The sequence below is a fragment of the Chiloscyllium plagiosum genome, chromosome 13 (assembly GCF_004010195.1).
Source record: "Chiloscyllium plagiosum isolate BGI_BamShark_2017 chromosome 13, ASM401019v2, whole genome shotgun sequence".
Taxonomy (NCBI): domain Eukaryota; kingdom Metazoa; phylum Chordata; class Chondrichthyes; order Orectolobiformes; family Hemiscylliidae; genus Chiloscyllium; species Chiloscyllium plagiosum.
Genome location: NC_057722.1, coordinates 51,356,289 through 51,374,219, shown reverse-complemented (window position 1 = coordinate 51,374,219; position 17,931 = coordinate 51,356,289). Strand labels below are relative to the sequence as shown.

The window sequence follows — 17,931 nt, the reverse complement described above, 5'->3', positions numbered from 1 at the left end:
GGGCGGGGGGGGGCAGGGTTGGACCGGTTTGGGGGCAGGGGTGGATCATGTTGGGGGTGGGGGGCAGGGTTGGACCACGTTGGGGGTGCAGTACTAGATGAGGGTGCTGGTGTTGGGGGAGGGTTTCGCACACTGTGTGCTGCTGCTAGTGTCCTGAACGGGGAGCAGACTTTAAAACTCCAAGCCCCAGAGGAAAGGCATTTAATCGATTTTCCGAATAATTGATTATCCGAACGAAATAGTGCCTGCCCATCTCGTTCGGATAATCGAGTTTCCACTGTATATTATTTCAATGATTATAATTTAGTGTTGCATAGGATAGTTTCTTGAAAATCAGCTCTTAGTACTCATAAAAAATTACAATGAAGGTAAGTATAACTATGAGACAATCTGGTTCATTCTTCTATGGAATGGTACAATACCTCCAAACTGGAAGTATGCCATGATTCTCTACAGGATAAAAATCCTCATGTTGACTATGGGCTCAGCTTTTAAAATATTTCTTAAAATGAAAAATAAACTTTTATAATGTTTAAAAAGTTAAGTGCATTCTTCAAACTTGCTGTTATTAAGTTAAAACAAATGGAGAACTTGACACCATCATGTGGCTAAAAGGTATATTGCATTGGACCTTGTTAGATAAACATGTTGAACTACTTATAGCAAGCGTGTTGGTATAATGATTTTCCCAGTATAGGGTGGATAACAAAGGAAAAAAGCATATTACCTGCATAATTTTGAAAAACAGGACATCTTACTTATTGTCTGTTGTCATTTTTAAGAGATGCATCTGGAAGATCATCTCTGAGATGGAAATGTGTTGCTGGAAAAGCGCAGCAGGTCAGGCAGCATCTAGGGAACAGGAGAATCGACGTTTCGGGCATTAGCCCTTCTTCAGCCCTTCTTCCTGAAGAAGGGCTAATGCCCGAAACGTCGATTCTCCTGTTCCCTAGATGCTGCCTGACCTGCTGCGCTTTTCTAGCAACACATTTCCATCTCTGATCTCCAGCATCTGCAGACCTCACTTTCTCCACAAAGATCATCTCTGAGGCAGCCTCACTTTGTGTAAATGGCTAACTAAAACAGCTGTACATGACTCGCTGAAACAAGGCCAGCTTTTTAAATGGGTCAGTACCAAGTAAGCATGTGTTAAACTGCTGAAATATTCAGCATACTAAATATGTTATAAGCTGTATTTATGCATTTGATCCTTGTGAAAATGGTAAAAGCTAACAGCTCTTAAGGAATTCCAAACAGAAGTTTAAAAGTGATCTATAAATACAGAAAAGTGACATTAGACAACTATTTTGTCATTTGAACCAAGACAATATTGGTTCAAGAGACTGTCCACTGCTTCAATAAGCAGGGAATATATTTAAATTTAATAATCTGCAAAACCAAGACAATTGACTACATTGGCTAAGGCAGCAAATTTAAATATTTAAACATGATGATCATTTTTACTGACAGCATTGATGCTATTAGCAAAGAGTCTGGTACATGCCACAGCCAGTCTCTGTCTATTTTCCATGTTTCTCTACAGCAAAGACCGGGGAGCTTGCCAAACTAATATGACAACCCCGAGGCTGCAGTCATTTATAAATCATCTTAAAAATTGAGGGAATACTGAACTGTACTAAAAAATCAAATTACAAATGTGGAAATGAAGTTCCTTACCAAAGCACACTGGTCCATCTCCTGATCTCTTTTCTGCATCTGTTCAATAGTATCCTGCCATTGGTGGATTAGTTCTTGCCTCTCACTGTGGGATCTACGAAAGTCATGTGCTATTTTGTCCAGTTCCATCTAATTGAAAGAAACAAGTTTTAAAATTTGCTTTCTACAAAAATCTGCAATGTTTAAGTTGCTATTATACATTAATGTGAATGATTCAACTTAACATAAATGTAATGTAACATTGTATTTAGCATACTCTTAACAGCAAATATACTGCACAAGGAATAAGAACAGAACTTGTAATACAGTTCTATGTAGGGTCTCTAACCTGAGCTGCCATTGTTTCAGTCATTTCATTGTCAAGTAATTTACGCTTTTTATTTGCTTCAATAGTCATCCTCTCCATCCGTACTGTAATATCCTGTAATAAACAGAAATAGTACCAAGTAAATTTGTTTTAAATGCAATATTTTTTTTCCTTCTGCTCTGGAATCACTAACTTATATTGGAACATGATGTGCTGGTGCTAATGTTGGACTTGGGTGAACAGAGTCAGAAGTCATACAGAAATCATGAGCTTTCGGAGTGGATGCTGCCTGATGATTGGCTGTGCTTTTCCAGTGCCACACTCTTTGACTACAAAGCTATTTCTGCTGGTGTGTTAGCTATGATGAGATAGGTAACAGTGAAACCAAATAACTAAAATTGCAAAAGACGTGATCAAGGCTGATATGAGCCGTGGTTTACTAAGGGAGTGGAATCCCTGGTCAAGAAGAAGAAGAAGGCTTATGTTAGGACAAAAGGTGAAAACTTAGGGCACTTGAGAGTTACAAGGAAGTCAGGAAAGACCTAAAAAGAGAGCTCAGAAGAGCCAGGAGGAGACATGAGAGGTTGTTGGCAGATAGGATCAGGGTTAACCCTAAGGCTTTCCATAGGTATGTCAGGAATAAAAGAATGACGAGAGTTAAATTAGGGCCAATCAAGGAAGAAGGGCTTATGCCCGAAACGTTGATTCTCCTGTTCCCTGGATGCTGCCTGACCTGCTGCGCTTTTCCAGCAACACATTTTCAGCTCTGATCTCCAGCATCTGCAGACCTCACTTTCTCCCGCCAATCAAGGATAATAGTGGGAAGTTGTGTGTGGAGTCAGAGGAGATAGGAGAAGCACTAAATAAATATTTTTCGATAGTGTTCACTATAGAAAATGAAAATGTTGGCGAGGAAGATACAGAGATACTTGCATCTTGACTAGAAGAGATTGAGGTTCACAAGGAAGAGGTATTAGAAATACTGCAGAGTGTGAAAATAGACACGTCCCCTGGGCCGGATGGGATCTATCCTAGGATCCTCTGGGAAGCAAGGGAAGAGATTGCCAGGCCTTTGGCATTGATTTTCAAATCATCATTGTCTACAGGAATAGTGCCTGAGGACAGGAGGATAAATGTGGTTCCCTTGTTCAAAAAGGGTAGTCGAGACAACCCTGGTAAATACAGACCAGTGAGTCTCACTTCAGTTGTTGGTAAAGTGTTGGAAAAGGTTATAAGAGATAGGATTTATAACCATGTAGAAAAGAATAATCTGATCAGGGACAGTCAGCACGGTTTTGTGAAGGGTAGGTCGTGCCTAACAAATCTTATTGAGTTTTTTGACAAAGTGACCAAACAGGTAGATGAGAGTAAACTGGTTGATGTGGTGTACATGGATTTCAGCAAGGCATTCGATAAGGTTCCCTTCAGTAGGCTATTATACAAAATGCGGAGGAATGGGATTGTGGGTGACATAGCAGTTTAGATCAGTAATTGGCTTGCTGAAAGAAAATAGAGGGTTGTAGTTGATGGAACATGTTCATCTTGGTGTCCAGTTACTAATGGCGTACCGCAAGGGTCGGTGTTAGGTCCACTGCTGTTCGTCATTTTTATAAATGACCTGGATGAGGGCTTAGAAGGGTGGGTTAGTAAATTTGCGGACGACACTAAGGTCGGTGGAGTTGTGGATAGTGACGAAGGATGTAGTAGGTTGCAGAGACACATAGATAGGATGCAGAGCTGGGCTGAGAAGTGGCAAATGGAGTTTAATGTGGACAAGTGTGAGGTGATACACTTTGGCCGGAATAATCGGAATGCAAAGTACTGGGGTAATGGTAAGATTCTTGGGAGTGCAGATGAGCAGAGAGATCTCGGTGTCCATGTACACAGATCTCTGAAAGTTGCCACCCAGATTGACAGGGTTGTTAAGAAGGCATAGTGTTTTGGCCTTTATTAATAGAGGGATTGAGTTCTGGAACTAGGAGGTTATGCTGCAGCTGTACAAAGCTCTGGTACGGCTACACTTGGAGTATTGTGTACAGTTCTGGTCACCGCATTATAAGAAGGATGTGGAAGCTTTGGAAAGGGTGCAGAGGAGATTTACTAGGATGTTGCCTGGTATAGAAGGAATGTCTTACATGGAAAGGCTGAGGGCCTTGAGGCTGTTCTCGTTAGAGAGAAGAAGGTTGAGAGGTGACTTAATAGAGACATACAAGATAATCAGAGGGTTAGATAGGGTGGACAGGGAGAGCCTTTTTCCAAGTATGGGGACGGCAAACATGACGGGACACAACTTTAAAGTGAGGGGAGATAGGTATAAGACAGATGTCAGAGGTAGTTTCTTTACTCAGAGAGTAGTAATGGTATGGAATGCTTTGCCTGCAACGGTAGTAGATTCGCCAAGTTTAAGTGCATTTAAGTCGTCATTGGACAGGCAAATGGACGTACATGGAAGAGTGTAGGTGGGATGGGCTTCAGATTAGTATGACAGGGTGGCGCAACATCGAGGGCCGAAGGGCCTGTACTGCGCTGTAATGTTCTATGTTCCATGACTGACCATACCAAAGACAGATTGAAGAAGGAATTGATGGATTCCTTCTTCCTTATGAGAGTCTTTGCAGTTCATAGACATGATGGAGTTAATCAAGAGAAACCCTCCATGAAACTCTCCAAAATTGAGACTTATCTGATTTCTGGTAAAATTCACCCCTATTTTTTTCATAGCCAGAGAAGGTGTTCAACATTAGTAATGTCATAGTATGCTGTCAAGAAACGAGTTAGAACTCTTTCAACAAGGTGTAACTTTTAGGAAGATTTTTACATTGAGAATAAGAGTGTAAAAGTAGAAGATCATGACCGTTCAAGTAATCTATGAAGATTTCAGTCTCCGGCTCCTAATTTGGCTGGTTGTATGACTTTGACAAAAGAGTGCTATTGAGGAGCAGGAAACTATTGGTAGTAATGTCCAGATTTCAACAATTAACTTCACGTGTGGATGCCAGAAGATGGCAATTTCACCATGTTACAGAAGTTATAACTGAAGGGGGAATTAGCTGATTCCTCCCCCTTTCTATTTTTGACTCAGTAAAACTAGTTGTAACACTCTCACCTCCTGTCACACTCATCATATCATGACCCACCTGGCAGGATATGTTAACTCCCAAGTCTCACTACTTCTGAGGTGGCCACAAAAGTTACAGATTTAATCAAAGTTGCAAAGTCCCCAATTTACCTGTTTAACGGAATCAGGTTAATAGAAAACACTGATCAGATTCCTGTACTAAATAACAATGATTATTTAGAACAAATAAATAAATTTTAGCTACAAGTAAACAAAACAAAGAACTATCAATATATAACATATATTAATTAATTAAAACTCTAACCCTCATTTTAAACAGCCAACCACACAGAGACACAGACCAAATGGACCAAAATTGGTGTTATGGTTAGAGGAAAACAAAACACTGGAGAAACCAAGTTCAGTAGCATCAAACCACAGCATTTGATGAGATGTTCCTTTTTCTTCTCAAAATGTTTTGTTCTACAATCTCCTCTAGAATCTTTCACTTTTTAGCTAGATGTATATGGGGATAGCTATACTAATTATAAAGTCTTCTAGTTATGAGTGAAAAGTCGCAGTATACATGCAATTGATGGGAGAAAATAACTGGCTTTCTTCAGACTTTGGTTACTTCTACTGTACAGATACAGAGACATAGTCTGCTTCTTCATCTTCTCTCCCTCTGAATCGTTCACACACAACAGCTGTTGAGTTGCCTAGAAACCAATCAGAGTTGGGAGCAAGCTGGTGTTCTCTTGCATCCCCAACTGCACAAATCAATCAGCACTCTGTTGCTAGCCAAATTTCATTCCACACAATGAACTTGGCACTGCTCTATCATATCTTACTTACCCCACTGCTTGTAAACCAACAGTGTAAACAAAATTTACCCTGAGTTCCAGCAACTTGTTTTCAAAAGTGCAGCAATTCCTTCCAATGTCCTTGGTTTAAACAAAGCTTTTCCCATTTCAATTCATAATTAAAAATAAAGAAAATATTTTAAAATACAGTCTTTACAATCTGTAAATTGCTCATGTGTTTATTTTAGTTCACAATTACGTTACTTCCTAAGGTTCATGAAAACTGCTATGAGAAAGTATATTGTCGAGTAAATAAACAGAAACAAAACAAAGCATACCCTGATTTTTCCTTCATCTTCTTGTGCATATTTTTGGATGATGATTGCATCTTCATCTGTTTTAGTTGACTCTTCCAGCCAGGCCTCCAAAGCTTGCCTGTCCCAGTTCAATTGGCATTTCAAATCCTCAATTTTCTGTGTGTACCTATAGATGCTATTCTATAAAAACAAATACAATTATACGTATTTTCTTCAGTTTCATGCTAATGTTGACTTTGCGCTCACAGTAATGCAAAGATATCTATTAAAGCCCCAGCTGTTTCTTCACTCACTTCCCTCAGTAACCTGGGATAGATTCCATCCAGTCCTGGGGACTTGTCCACCTTAGTACCTTTTAGAATACACAACACTTCCTCCCTCCTTATGCCACCTTGACCTAGAGTAATAAAAGATCTATCCCTAACCTCAACATCCATCATGTCCCTCTCCTCGGTGAATACCGATGTAAAGTACTCATTAAGAACCTCACCCATTTTCTCTGACTCCACACATATCTTTCCTCCTTTGTCCTTGAGTGGGTCAACTCTTTCCCTCATTACCTTCTTGCCCCTTATATATGAATAAAAGATTTTGGGGTTTTTAACCCTGCTCGCTAAGAATATCTCATGACCTCTTTTAGCCCTCCTAATTCCTCATTTCAGATTGATCCTATATTCCCGATATTCTTCCAAAGCTTCGTCTGACTTCAGTAGCTTAGATCTTATGTATGCATCCTTTTTCCTCTTAAATGGTCCCACAATTTCACCTGTCATCCATGGTTCGTTCCCTAATCTTGCCATTTTGATCCCTTATTTTCACAGGAACAAACCTCTCCTGAATTCTAATCAACCTCTCTTTAAAAGTCTCCCACATATTGAATGTGGATTTCTCTTCAAACAGCTGCTCCCAATCGACATTCCCAACTCCTGCTGAGTTTTTGTACAGTTGGCCTTCCCCCAATTCAGCACTATTCCTTTTGGACCACGCTCATCTTTGTCCACTGAAACTTCAACCACCTGGCCGGGCTCATTTCCTAACACCGGGTCCAGTACGGCCCCTACACGAGTTAGACTACTTACATACTGCTCCAGAAAACCCTCCTGGATGCTCCTTACAAATTCTGCTCCATCCAATCCTCTAACACTAAGTGAATCCCAGTCAATGTTGGGAAAATTAAAATCTCCTATCACCACCACCCTGTTGCTCCTACATCTTTCTATGATCTCTATCTCTATATTTGTACCTCTATCTCATGTTCGCTGTTTGGAGGCCTGTAATACAGCCCCAACATTGTTACCGCACCCTTCCTATTTCTGAGCTCTGCCCATGTTGCCTCACTGCTCAAGGCCTCCATAGTGCCCTCCTTCAGCACAGCTGTGATATTTTCTTTGACCAGTATTGCAACTCCTCCACCCCTTTTATCTCCCTCTCTATCCTGCCTAAAGCATCAATATCCTGGGACATTTAGTTGCTTCCCTCAACCAAGTCTCAGTAATAGCAATAACATCATACTCCCAGGTACTAATCCAAGCCCTAAATTCATCTGCCTTACCTACTATACTTCTTGCATTAAAACAAATACACCTCAAACCCCCAGTCCCTCTGCGTTCATCCGCTGCTTACTGCCTACTCTTCCCCTTAGTCACACTGACTTCATTATCTAGTTCCTTACAGGCTTTAATGACTACCAACTTCCTGTCCACCAATGTCCTCATTTCATTCCAATCCCGCGACCACATTAGTTTAAACCCTCCACAACAACACCCCCAAGGACATTGGTTCCAGTTCGGCCCAGGTGGAGACCGTCCAATTTGTAATAGTCCCACCTCCCCCAGAACCGGTCCCAATGTCCCAAAAATCTGAACCCCTCCCTCCTGCACTATCTCTCAAGCCACACATACATTCTTAATATTTTATCATTCCTACTCTGACTCACACATGGCACTGGTAGCAATCCTGAGATTACTACCTCTGAGGTCCTACTTTTTAAACTTGGTTCCTAACTCTCTAAGTTCTTTGTGTAGGACCTCATCCCAGTTTTTACCTATATCACTGGTGCCTATATGCACCATGACAACTGGCTGTTCATCCTTTCCCTTGAGAATTTTCTGCAGTTGATCCGAGACATCCATGACCCATGCACCTGGGAGGCAACATACCATTCGGGTATGTTTCGTTTTTGACCACAGAAACGCCTATTTACTCCCCTTACAATTGAATCCCCTGTGACTATAGCACTTCCATTCTTTTTTCCGCCCTTCTGTGCAGCAGAGCCAGCCACGATGCCGTGAACCTGGCTACTGCTGCCTTCCCCTCGTGAACCATCTCCCCCAGCAGTATCCAAAACTGTATACCTGTTTTGGAGGGAAATGACTCAGGGAACACCTGCATTGCCTTCCTGCTCTTTCTCTGCCTTTTAGTCACCCATACTCTTTGTGCCTCAGCAATCCTAATCTGCGGTGTCACCAATTCACTAAACATGCTATCCACGACCCCCTCGGCATCGCATATGCTCCAAACTGAGTCCATCCGCAGCTCCAGAGCCATTATGCGGTCTAACAAGCGCTGCAACTGGACACACTTTATGCACGTGAAGGAGCCAGGGACACTAGCTGTGTCCCTGAGATCCCACATGAAGTAAGTGGAGCATAACATGGGTCTAAAATCTCCTGCCACTTTTAACCTTAAACTTTACCTAAGTTGAGACTAAAGTTACGTAAAAGGAAAGAGAAGTTTTTTTTAACCAACTTACCTTAACTTACCACAATCATTGTCTTATCAACACACCACACACTCCTTTATTCTTGGTTTCGAGAGGGGACGGGGGACGGGTTGGAAACACTACATGGGTAGTGTCTCGGGTTCAGCCACTGCCCAAATATATCAGCTTTTTAAACCATTTTGCTTACCTTCCTGGCAACCCCCGATCCTCGCTCTCGCTGCCCTCAATGAAATTAAAAGGGAGACCGCAGACTCCCGAGGGAAGCTTTTTAAACGGTTTGCTTTGCCCTCAGTGCATGTAAATTGGAAAACACAAATGACTTAATGTTGAGGACTAATAGGTGAAAATTGCCACAGGCGATTTGGTGGTGGGAAAAGACGTTTGGTTGTGTGTGATAAAACTTCTGGATGTAAACAAAAAAACAGAAAAGAAAAAGAGAAGAAAAAAAAGAAAAAGAAGAAATAACATAATTTGAATAATCACACAGTGATTCGATGGCCTTATTGGCACTTACCTCCATAACATTTTTCCTCTCTCTCAATAAAGTAATGTCATTTTCAAGCCGCCGAATCTCTTGTTTAAGACGTTCCATCTCCCGCTCTGCAAGATGCTTGAACTGCTGTTCACTTTCAAATTCTTTCTCTCGTGCCTTTTGCAGAGACTTAAAGAAAAATTAATAATACTGTTTCAATAATTTTGTCTGCTTCATAGTAAGAAAAACACAGTTAACGTGCTAAAGGACTGAGTGAATGATACTAACATTCCAACATGTTGGGAATATTAAACTTATTTCATTGTTTATATTTAAATAGACCTCTGGTAACATCTCATGTAATACAGGAGATGTTATATACACTAAGGCATTCTGGCAGCATCTGTGGAGAGAGTTAAAAAATCACACAACACCAGGTTATAGTCCAACAAGTTTATTTGGAAGCACGAGCTTTCGGAGCACTGCTCCTTCATCAGGTAATTCATCAGGTCATTCACCTGATGAAGGAGCAGCGCTCTAAAAGCTAGTGCTTCTAAATAAATCTGTTGGACTATAACCTGGTATTGTGTGATTTTTAACTTTGTACACCCCAGTCCAACATCTGCATCTCCAAATCTGTGGAGAGAAACAGATTTACTGAATTTCTGATTCACCAAACAGCCTGACAAAAAGAGAGTAGATATTCAACTTGGCAATGTGCATGGACAAGATGGAGCAGGACAGGTGTGTGATTTCCTCAGGGACTTTCTGAGGAAGAGCCAATAAAACCTAACAGACGAGGAAGCTGGCCAATTAAGAGTCATAATGCCAGTGGGATACTGTGAAGTGCCAATTTTAATGTTCAGCATTGAGTCAAGTTTAGTCATGGGTTACAAAGGAAAGAGGTTATACCACGAAAGCTGCAGAGAAATAACTTCATCACCATGAAGGGCAACCTCAATTAGTGACATCAAATTGAAGTACTCCTGTGAGTAACTAAGCTGAGGAAAGACATCTTAGGCAAACTTTCACAAAATTTGACAATGGATGGAATGCTATAAGGGTTTGAGTGACATGGGCTATGGTGAGAAGTGTGGCAGAATTGAGTGACAAGAGTGGTGAGGATTATCTTGGCGTTAGGAGCAACTTATATCATCTTTCATGCTTTTCAGAAGTGGAAAAAGATGAGGACGTTGAAATGAGTTGATTGCAGTCATCATTCAATGATTGTAAATTTGTTCCTGATTGAATACATTCAGAATGTGCTCACATTTATGGCAGTTGCACAGCAGCACAGCACAAGACAATGAAGCCTATTTGGTTGCCAAGACATCGAAGTTTCAACAACACCACATGAGTGTTCACAGTCATCTCCTGCATAGAACCTTGATGCATAACTAATGAGGTGAAGAAATGCATGAGAAAGGTCCCCAGAACTCATGGAGGGAAATCCTCCATAAAACTTCCTAAAGCATGGGATGGTTCAGCAATCATTTCGATGTGAGAAAAGGGATAGTTTAAGCTCTGGAAACAGATCATTATGAAAGCAATTTCTTGGCAAGTGCAATTTTGCAGAGTTACTTCTGCCCTATTTTCCATTGTAAGGAAGCTACATATGTACAGCTATAGTTCCAAATGAGTATGATCTTTATAGAATTAGCAATGCAAACTTATAAAAGGTGAACAGCAAACCTTAATACAAATAAAGCAGGTAGTGTAGTGGTAATGTCATTGGACCAGCAGTCCAGACTCTCAGGCTAATATTTGGGGGATGTAGGTTCGCATCCAGGATGAGAGATGGTGAAATCTGAATTCACTAAGAAAAATCTGGAATTAAGAAGAAGCTAGTCTAATTGCAAGCATGTAACCGCCATTGTAAAAAAATCGGATTCACTAATATCAGTTAGGAAAATCCACTGTCTTCTCCTGCTCTGGCATACTTGCTGTAAAATTCGGTTGAGGTTTTGGCCTTGCTGGCTGACTGGCATTTATTGCCCATCCCCAATTATCCTTTAGAAGATGATGGTGAGCTTTATTGAAGCACTGTAATCTATTTGGTGCAGATACACCTACAATGTTGCTAGGAATGGAGTTGCAGGAATTTGACCCAGCGACATTGCAGTCACTGCGATATATTTCCATGCCAGGACGATGAATGGTTTAGAGAGGAACTATCAGATGGCAGTGATAAAAAAAAGAGCAGTGTGCTACCCTTGTCCTTCTAGCTGGTACTAGTTGTAAGATTGAAAGGTGCTGTCAAAGGAGGCTTATAAATTTCTGTAATGCCTCATGTAGATTTTTGTCCTGGATCCTGGCAAGCTGCTTGAGTGTGTTTGGAGCTGCATTCAACCAGGCAAGTGGAGAGTATTCCATCAGACTCTTGACTTGTACCATGCTTTGAGGCACCAAAGCACAGGCAATGAATCTCTCCAACAAGAGAAAATCTAACCATCATGCCTTGTTATTCAGTGGCATTTCCATGATTGATTCCTCCACTATCAACATCCTGAGAGTTGGCATGACTAAAAGCTGAACTGGACCAGAGCCATCAGTGACTACAAGAGCAGGTTATCGATTAGGAATCCTGCAGCGTGTAACTCACCTCCTGACTTCCTGAAACTGTCTATACTCTATATGGTACAGGTCAACACAAATGGTGACTAACATTGTATAATCATCAGCAAATATCTCTACTTCTGACCTTATGATGAAGGAAAGGTCATTGATGAAGCAGTTGAAGATGGTTGAGCCCAGCACATTACCCTGAAAAAACCGAAAGACATGTCCTGGAGTTGAAATAACTGACTTTCAAAAATCACTATCTTTCTTTGCACTTGGTATGACTCAAAACAGCAGAGAGTTTTCCCTCTGATTTCAATTGACTGCAGTTTTATTAAGGTGCTTGATGCTAGACCTGGTCAAATGCACACTTGATATCAAGGGCAGACATTCTAACCTCACCTCTAACTTTAGCTCTTTTGTTCATGTTTGAGTGAAGACTGTAACTAGGTCAGGTAATGAGTTGCCCTGGCGAACCCAAACTGAATGTTAATGCGCAGTTTATGCTGAGCAAGTTCTGCCTAATAGCAGGATTGATTATTCTTTCTATCATATTGCTGACTTTCAAAAGTAGCCTGATAGGGCAGTAACTGGTCAGATTAGATTTGTCCTGCTTTAGTGTGTACAGCATAGCTGTATTTTCCTGTAATTCTGTACATTGCTGTGCAAATGTTGTAGCTGTACTGTAACAATTTGATTAGGGATACATTAAGTTCTGCTGCACAATGGGACAGAACTGTAAGGACGGTAGAGACAGAAATCCTCATAGCATTTAATAAGTATTTAGATATGCACTTGCGTTGGCAAGATATTCAAGGGTATGGGCAAATTGGGATTAGCGAGTTTGGAGATTGTTTCTGATTGGCACATACTTGATGAGCCGAAGGGTCTTTTTCCATGCTACAAATCTATAATTCTACAAGTCTTCAGTATTAATGCTGGAATGCTATCAGTGCTCATAGCCTCTGCAGTATTCAGGGCTTTGCGTTGCTTTTTGGTGTCACATAGAGCGAAAACATTGGCTAAGACGAGCATGGGGACACAAGGGACCTCCGCAAGAGGCTAAGATGTATCATCCACTAAACATTTTTTAGCTCTGAACTAGGTGTGGCAAGACTGAAGAGCTTAGATCTGATCGATTGGTTGCTCGTCTATCATTGCTGCTTATGCAGTTTGGCACATAGATAGTATTGTGTTGTAGCTTCACCATGTTGTCACACAGAAACAAAAGCAATAGGAGCAGAAGAAAATAATTAAGATTCTAGAGTCTGCTCCATCACTCAATAAAATTATGATGCATTTTGAATTACAAATTCTCATTTATCCCTGATAACCCTCAAACCTAACAAGAATGTATCAAATTCAATTTTAAAATAATCCAATGTTTCTGCCTTCATTGCCTTTTGAGGAAGAAATTTCCAAGGTTGCACAACTCTCTGACAGAAATAATTTCTTCTTATCCTTAAAGGGTGATTCTAATTTTAAAAATGGGAATTGGATTTGGATTTGGATTGCCAATAAGATGAAACATCATTTCGACATCCATCTTGTCAAAACCATTCAGGATGTTATATAGTTTTTACAAATCCCTTCTCACTCTTCTAAACTCCATTGGAAACAAACCCAGCCTGCCTGACCTATTCTGTAAAAAACACAGAAAACTTAGGTATCAAGCTATTAAACTTCCTCTGCACTATCTTCAATGTATTTACACACCTCCTTAAATAAGGAGATCAAAACTGGCATTTGAAATGTAGTTTTGCAAGCACCTTGTTTAACTGAAGCATAACATCTTTTACTTTTACATTCCTCTGATATTAAAGGACATCATTCCATTAGCCTTCTCATATACTATCCTATATACTAACCTTTTTTGTCAATCACATGAGAACAGTTAAATCTCTCCGCACCTCTAACTGCTGCATCACTGAAGATTAAGCAACACTTTATTTTTTTCTGCCAAAGTGAACATCTTCAAATTTTCCCACATTAAACTTCATCTGCCAGATTTTTGTCCACTCACTCAACCTATCTATATCTGTCTGAAAGTTCTTTATGTCTTTTTCACAACATATTTTTCTACCTATCTTAGTGTTATGTATGAACTTAGCTACCATGCCCTTGCTTCCCTCATCTAAGGAATTGATATAAATTGTAAAAGGTTGAGGCTGTAGCTCTGACCGCTGAAGGTCTCTACACGTTACATCCTGCTAATCAGTCATGACTATTTGTTCATACTCTCTGATTTCTACCAGTTAGCCAGTCTTCAATCTGTTAATACATTATTCCCGACAAAATGAACATTTACTTTTCCACAATAACCTTTGATGTGCATCTTATCAATGCCTTCTGAAATTCTGATATAGTCCATCTACAGGCTTCTCTTTATCCACAGCACATGTTACTCCTTCAAAGAACTCCAATAAATTGGTTAAATATGATTTCAGATCTCTTCCTGATGAAGGGCTAATGCCCGAAACATCGTCTCTTCTGCTCCTCGGATGCTGCCTGACCTGCTATACTTTTCCAGCCCCACACTTTTTGACCCTGACTCTCCAGCATCTGCAGTCCTTACTTTCTCCTAAATATGATTTCACTTTGACAAAATCATAACGCACAGCCCTCCACTCCCTCCGTTCCAACCCCAACCTCACCATCAAACCAGCTGACAAGGGAGGCGCAGTAGTAGTTTGGCGCACCGACCTCTACACCGCTGAGGCCAAACGCCAGCTCGCAGATACCTCCTCCTACTGCCCCCTTGACCATGACCCCACCCCCCACCACCAAACCATCATCTCCCAGACCATCCATAACCTCATCACCTCAGGGGACCTCCCATCCACCGCCTCCAACCTCATAGTACCACAACCCCGAACCGCCCGTTTCTACCTCCTGCCCAAAATCCACAAACCTGACTGCCCCGGACGACCCATCGTCTCAGCCTGCTCCTGCCCAACCGAACTCATCTCCTCCTACCTCGACACGGTCCTGTCCCCATTAGTCCAAGAACTCCCCACCGACATCCGTGACACCACCCACGCCCTCCACCTCCTCCAGGATTTCCACTTCCCCGGTCCCCAACGCCTCATCTTCACCATGGACATCCAGTCCCTGTACACCTCCATCCCCCATCACAAAGGACTCAAAGCACTCCGCTTCTTCCTCTCCCGCCGTACCACCCAGTACCCTTCCACCGACACCCTCCTTCGACTGACCGAACTGGTCCTCACCCTGAACAACTTCTCTTTCCAATCCTCCCACTTCCTCCAAACGAAAGGAGTAGCCATGGGCACCCGCAGGGGCCCCAGCTATGCCTGCCTCTTCGTAGGGTATGTGGAACAATCCATCTTCCACAACTACACTGGCCCCACCCCCCATCTTTTCCTCCGCTACATTGATGACTGTATCGGCGCTACCTCGTGCTCCCACGAGGAGGCTGAACAGTTCATCCACTACACTAACACCTTCCACCCCGACCTCAAATCCATCTGGACAGTCTCGGACTCCTCCCTCCCCTTCCTAGACCTTTCTGTTTCTATCTCAGGCGACCGAATCAACACGGACATCTACTACAAACCAACCGACTCCCACAGCTACCTGGACTACACCTCCTCCCATCCTGCCCCCTGTAAAAACGCCATCCCATTCTCCCAATTCCTTCGACTCCGCCGCATCTGCTCCCAGGAGGACCAGTTCAAAATACGTACAACACAGATGGCCACCCTCTTCAAGGACCGCAAGTTCCTCCCCGACGTGGTCGACGGTGCCCTCCACCGCATCTCCTCCACTTCCCGCTCCCCCGCCCTTGAGCCCCGCCCCTCCAACCGCCACCAGGACAGAACCCCACTGGTCCTCACCTACCACCCCACCAATCTCCATGTACAGCGCATCATCCGCCGTCACTTCCGCCACCTCCAAACAGACCCCAGCACCAAGAATATATTTCCCTCCCCTCCCCTATCAGCTGTCCGTAGAGACCACTCCCTCCGCGACTCCCTTGTCAGACTCACACCCCCCACCGACCCAACCTCCACTCCCGGCACCTTCCCTTGCAACCGCAGGAGGTGCAACACTATGTTTGGATCATTGGAATCTCTGCTGGGGTAGAATTGACGTGCATAAGAAGGATGGATTGTACCTGAATTGGAAGGTGTCTAATATCCAGGCAGGGAGATTTGCTAGTGCTACTCAGGAGGCATTAAACCAGTGAGGGAGTGGGGGGTAAACCTAAAGAGATAGTGAGAGAAGAGGTATGTCTGAGGCTGGCTCCTGCTGAACACTCTCTGCTCATTCCTGAAGAAGGGCATGTGCCCGAAACGTCGAATCTTCTGTTCCCTAGATGCTGCCTGACCTGCTGTGCTGTTCCAGCAATAAAGTTTCAGCTTTGATCTCCAGCATCTGCAGACCTCACTTTCTCCTCAAAATCATACTAACTCTTCCTGATTACTTTCTCTAGCTCATTTTTAGGAATGCCTGGTGCTGCTACTGGCATGTCCATCTGCACTCTTCATTAGTGCAGAGTTGATCACCAAGCTTGAAGGTAACAAAATGGGGGGGGGTATGGTTTATATTGGGTCACCAGATTGTAGATGGTGTTTGAGAATTATTCTACTGCTGCTGATGGCTCACAGTGCCGCATCAATGCTCAGTCTTCAGTTACCACATTTATCTGAAATCTATCCCATTTAGCACTGAGTCATAGAGTCAGAGAGATGTACAGCACAGACATGGACCCTTTGATCCAGTTTGTCCATGCTTATGAGATATCCAAAATTCATCTACTCCCATTTGTCAGTATTTGGCCTATATCCCTCCAAACCCTTCCTATTCATATATCATCCAGGTGCCTTTTAAGAGTACCAACCTCCACCACTTCCTCTGGCAACTTATTCCAGACACGCACCACCCAGTGCATGAAGACATTGCCCCTTAGGTTTCTTTTAAATCTTTCCCCTCTCCCCTTAAACTTATACTCTCTCATTTTGGACTCTCCAGCCTTGGTGAAAGGAGCTTGGCTAGTCACTGTCTCCATGTTCCTCATAATTTTATAAACTTCTACAAGGCTATCCCTTAGTCTCTGACGCTCCAGAGAAAATAGCCTCAGCCTAATCAGCTTCTCCCAAAAGCTCAAACCGTCGAAACCTGGCAATATTCTTTAAAATCTTTTCTGAATCCTTTCAAATTTCACAACATCTTTCTTACAGCATATGTCACACAACACATTGGAGAATATCTTCAGTGTGAAGACAGGGCTTCATCTCCACAAAGACTGGAAGGTGTAACTCCACTGTAACTTTAACTGTCATGGATAGATTCACCAACAGCAGGCACATTGGTGAGGTCAAGTATGTTTCTTCCTCTTGTCTGCCATAGACCTAATCTAGCAACTATGATCTTTAGGACTCAACCAGCTCTATCAGTGGTGGCACTGCCAAGCCACTTATAGGAATGGGCATTGAAGTTCCCCATCAATATACACTCTGTTGCCTTGGCACCTTAAGTTCTTCCTTCAAGTAGTGTTCAACTTGGAGGAATACAGATTCATTAGCTAAGGTAGATCATGGTAATCAGCCGGAAATTTCCTTGCCTATGTTTGACCTGATGCCATGGGTCTTCATGAGGTCTGGAATCAATGTTGACAACTCCCAGGTAACTCCCTCCCAATTGTGTACCACTGTGCCGCAGCATATGCTAGGTTGGTCCTACCAGTTGAGAAGAACATACCCAGAATTGGCAATGGTGTTGTCTGTGACAATGTCTACAAGGCACATTTCTGTGTATATGACTGTCAGGCTGTTGTTTGATTTGTTTGTGATAGTTTCCCCAATTTTGGCATGGCATGGGCTCTTTTCAGCACTGCCAATCCATTTTACCTACTTGGAGTTCCTATTATCAGATTTTCTTTCTCCTGGGTTTACCATTATCAATCCCTTTGTCTGCCTAACTCTGTTTCTCTCTGGGCTCCCGTCTCCAGTTTTTAAGTTACTCCTACTCCTACCCCCCCCTCCCTCTTCTC

The 17,931-nt window shown here is 42.4% G+C and overlaps 1 protein-coding gene across 1 annotated transcript in view; it reads right to left on the bottom strand.

Annotated features, from left to right (window-relative positions):
- LOC122556012 (coiled-coil domain-containing protein 39-like) overlaps positions 1-17,931 on the bottom strand; it is a 144,561-nt gene that overhangs the window by 117,060 nt on the left and 9,570 nt on the right. Inside the window, exons 3-6 of the mRNA XM_043702364.1 lie at positions 9,399-9,545; positions 6,184-6,342; positions 2,006-2,098; positions 1,678-1,806 (exon numbers count right to left, since the gene is read on the bottom strand). Coding sequence (XP_043558299.1) covers positions 1,678-1,806; positions 2,006-2,098; positions 6,184-6,342; positions 9,399-9,545 — 528 coding nt within the window. The remainder of the gene's footprint in view (positions 1-1,677; positions 1,807-2,005; positions 2,099-6,183; positions 6,343-9,398; positions 9,546-17,931) is intronic.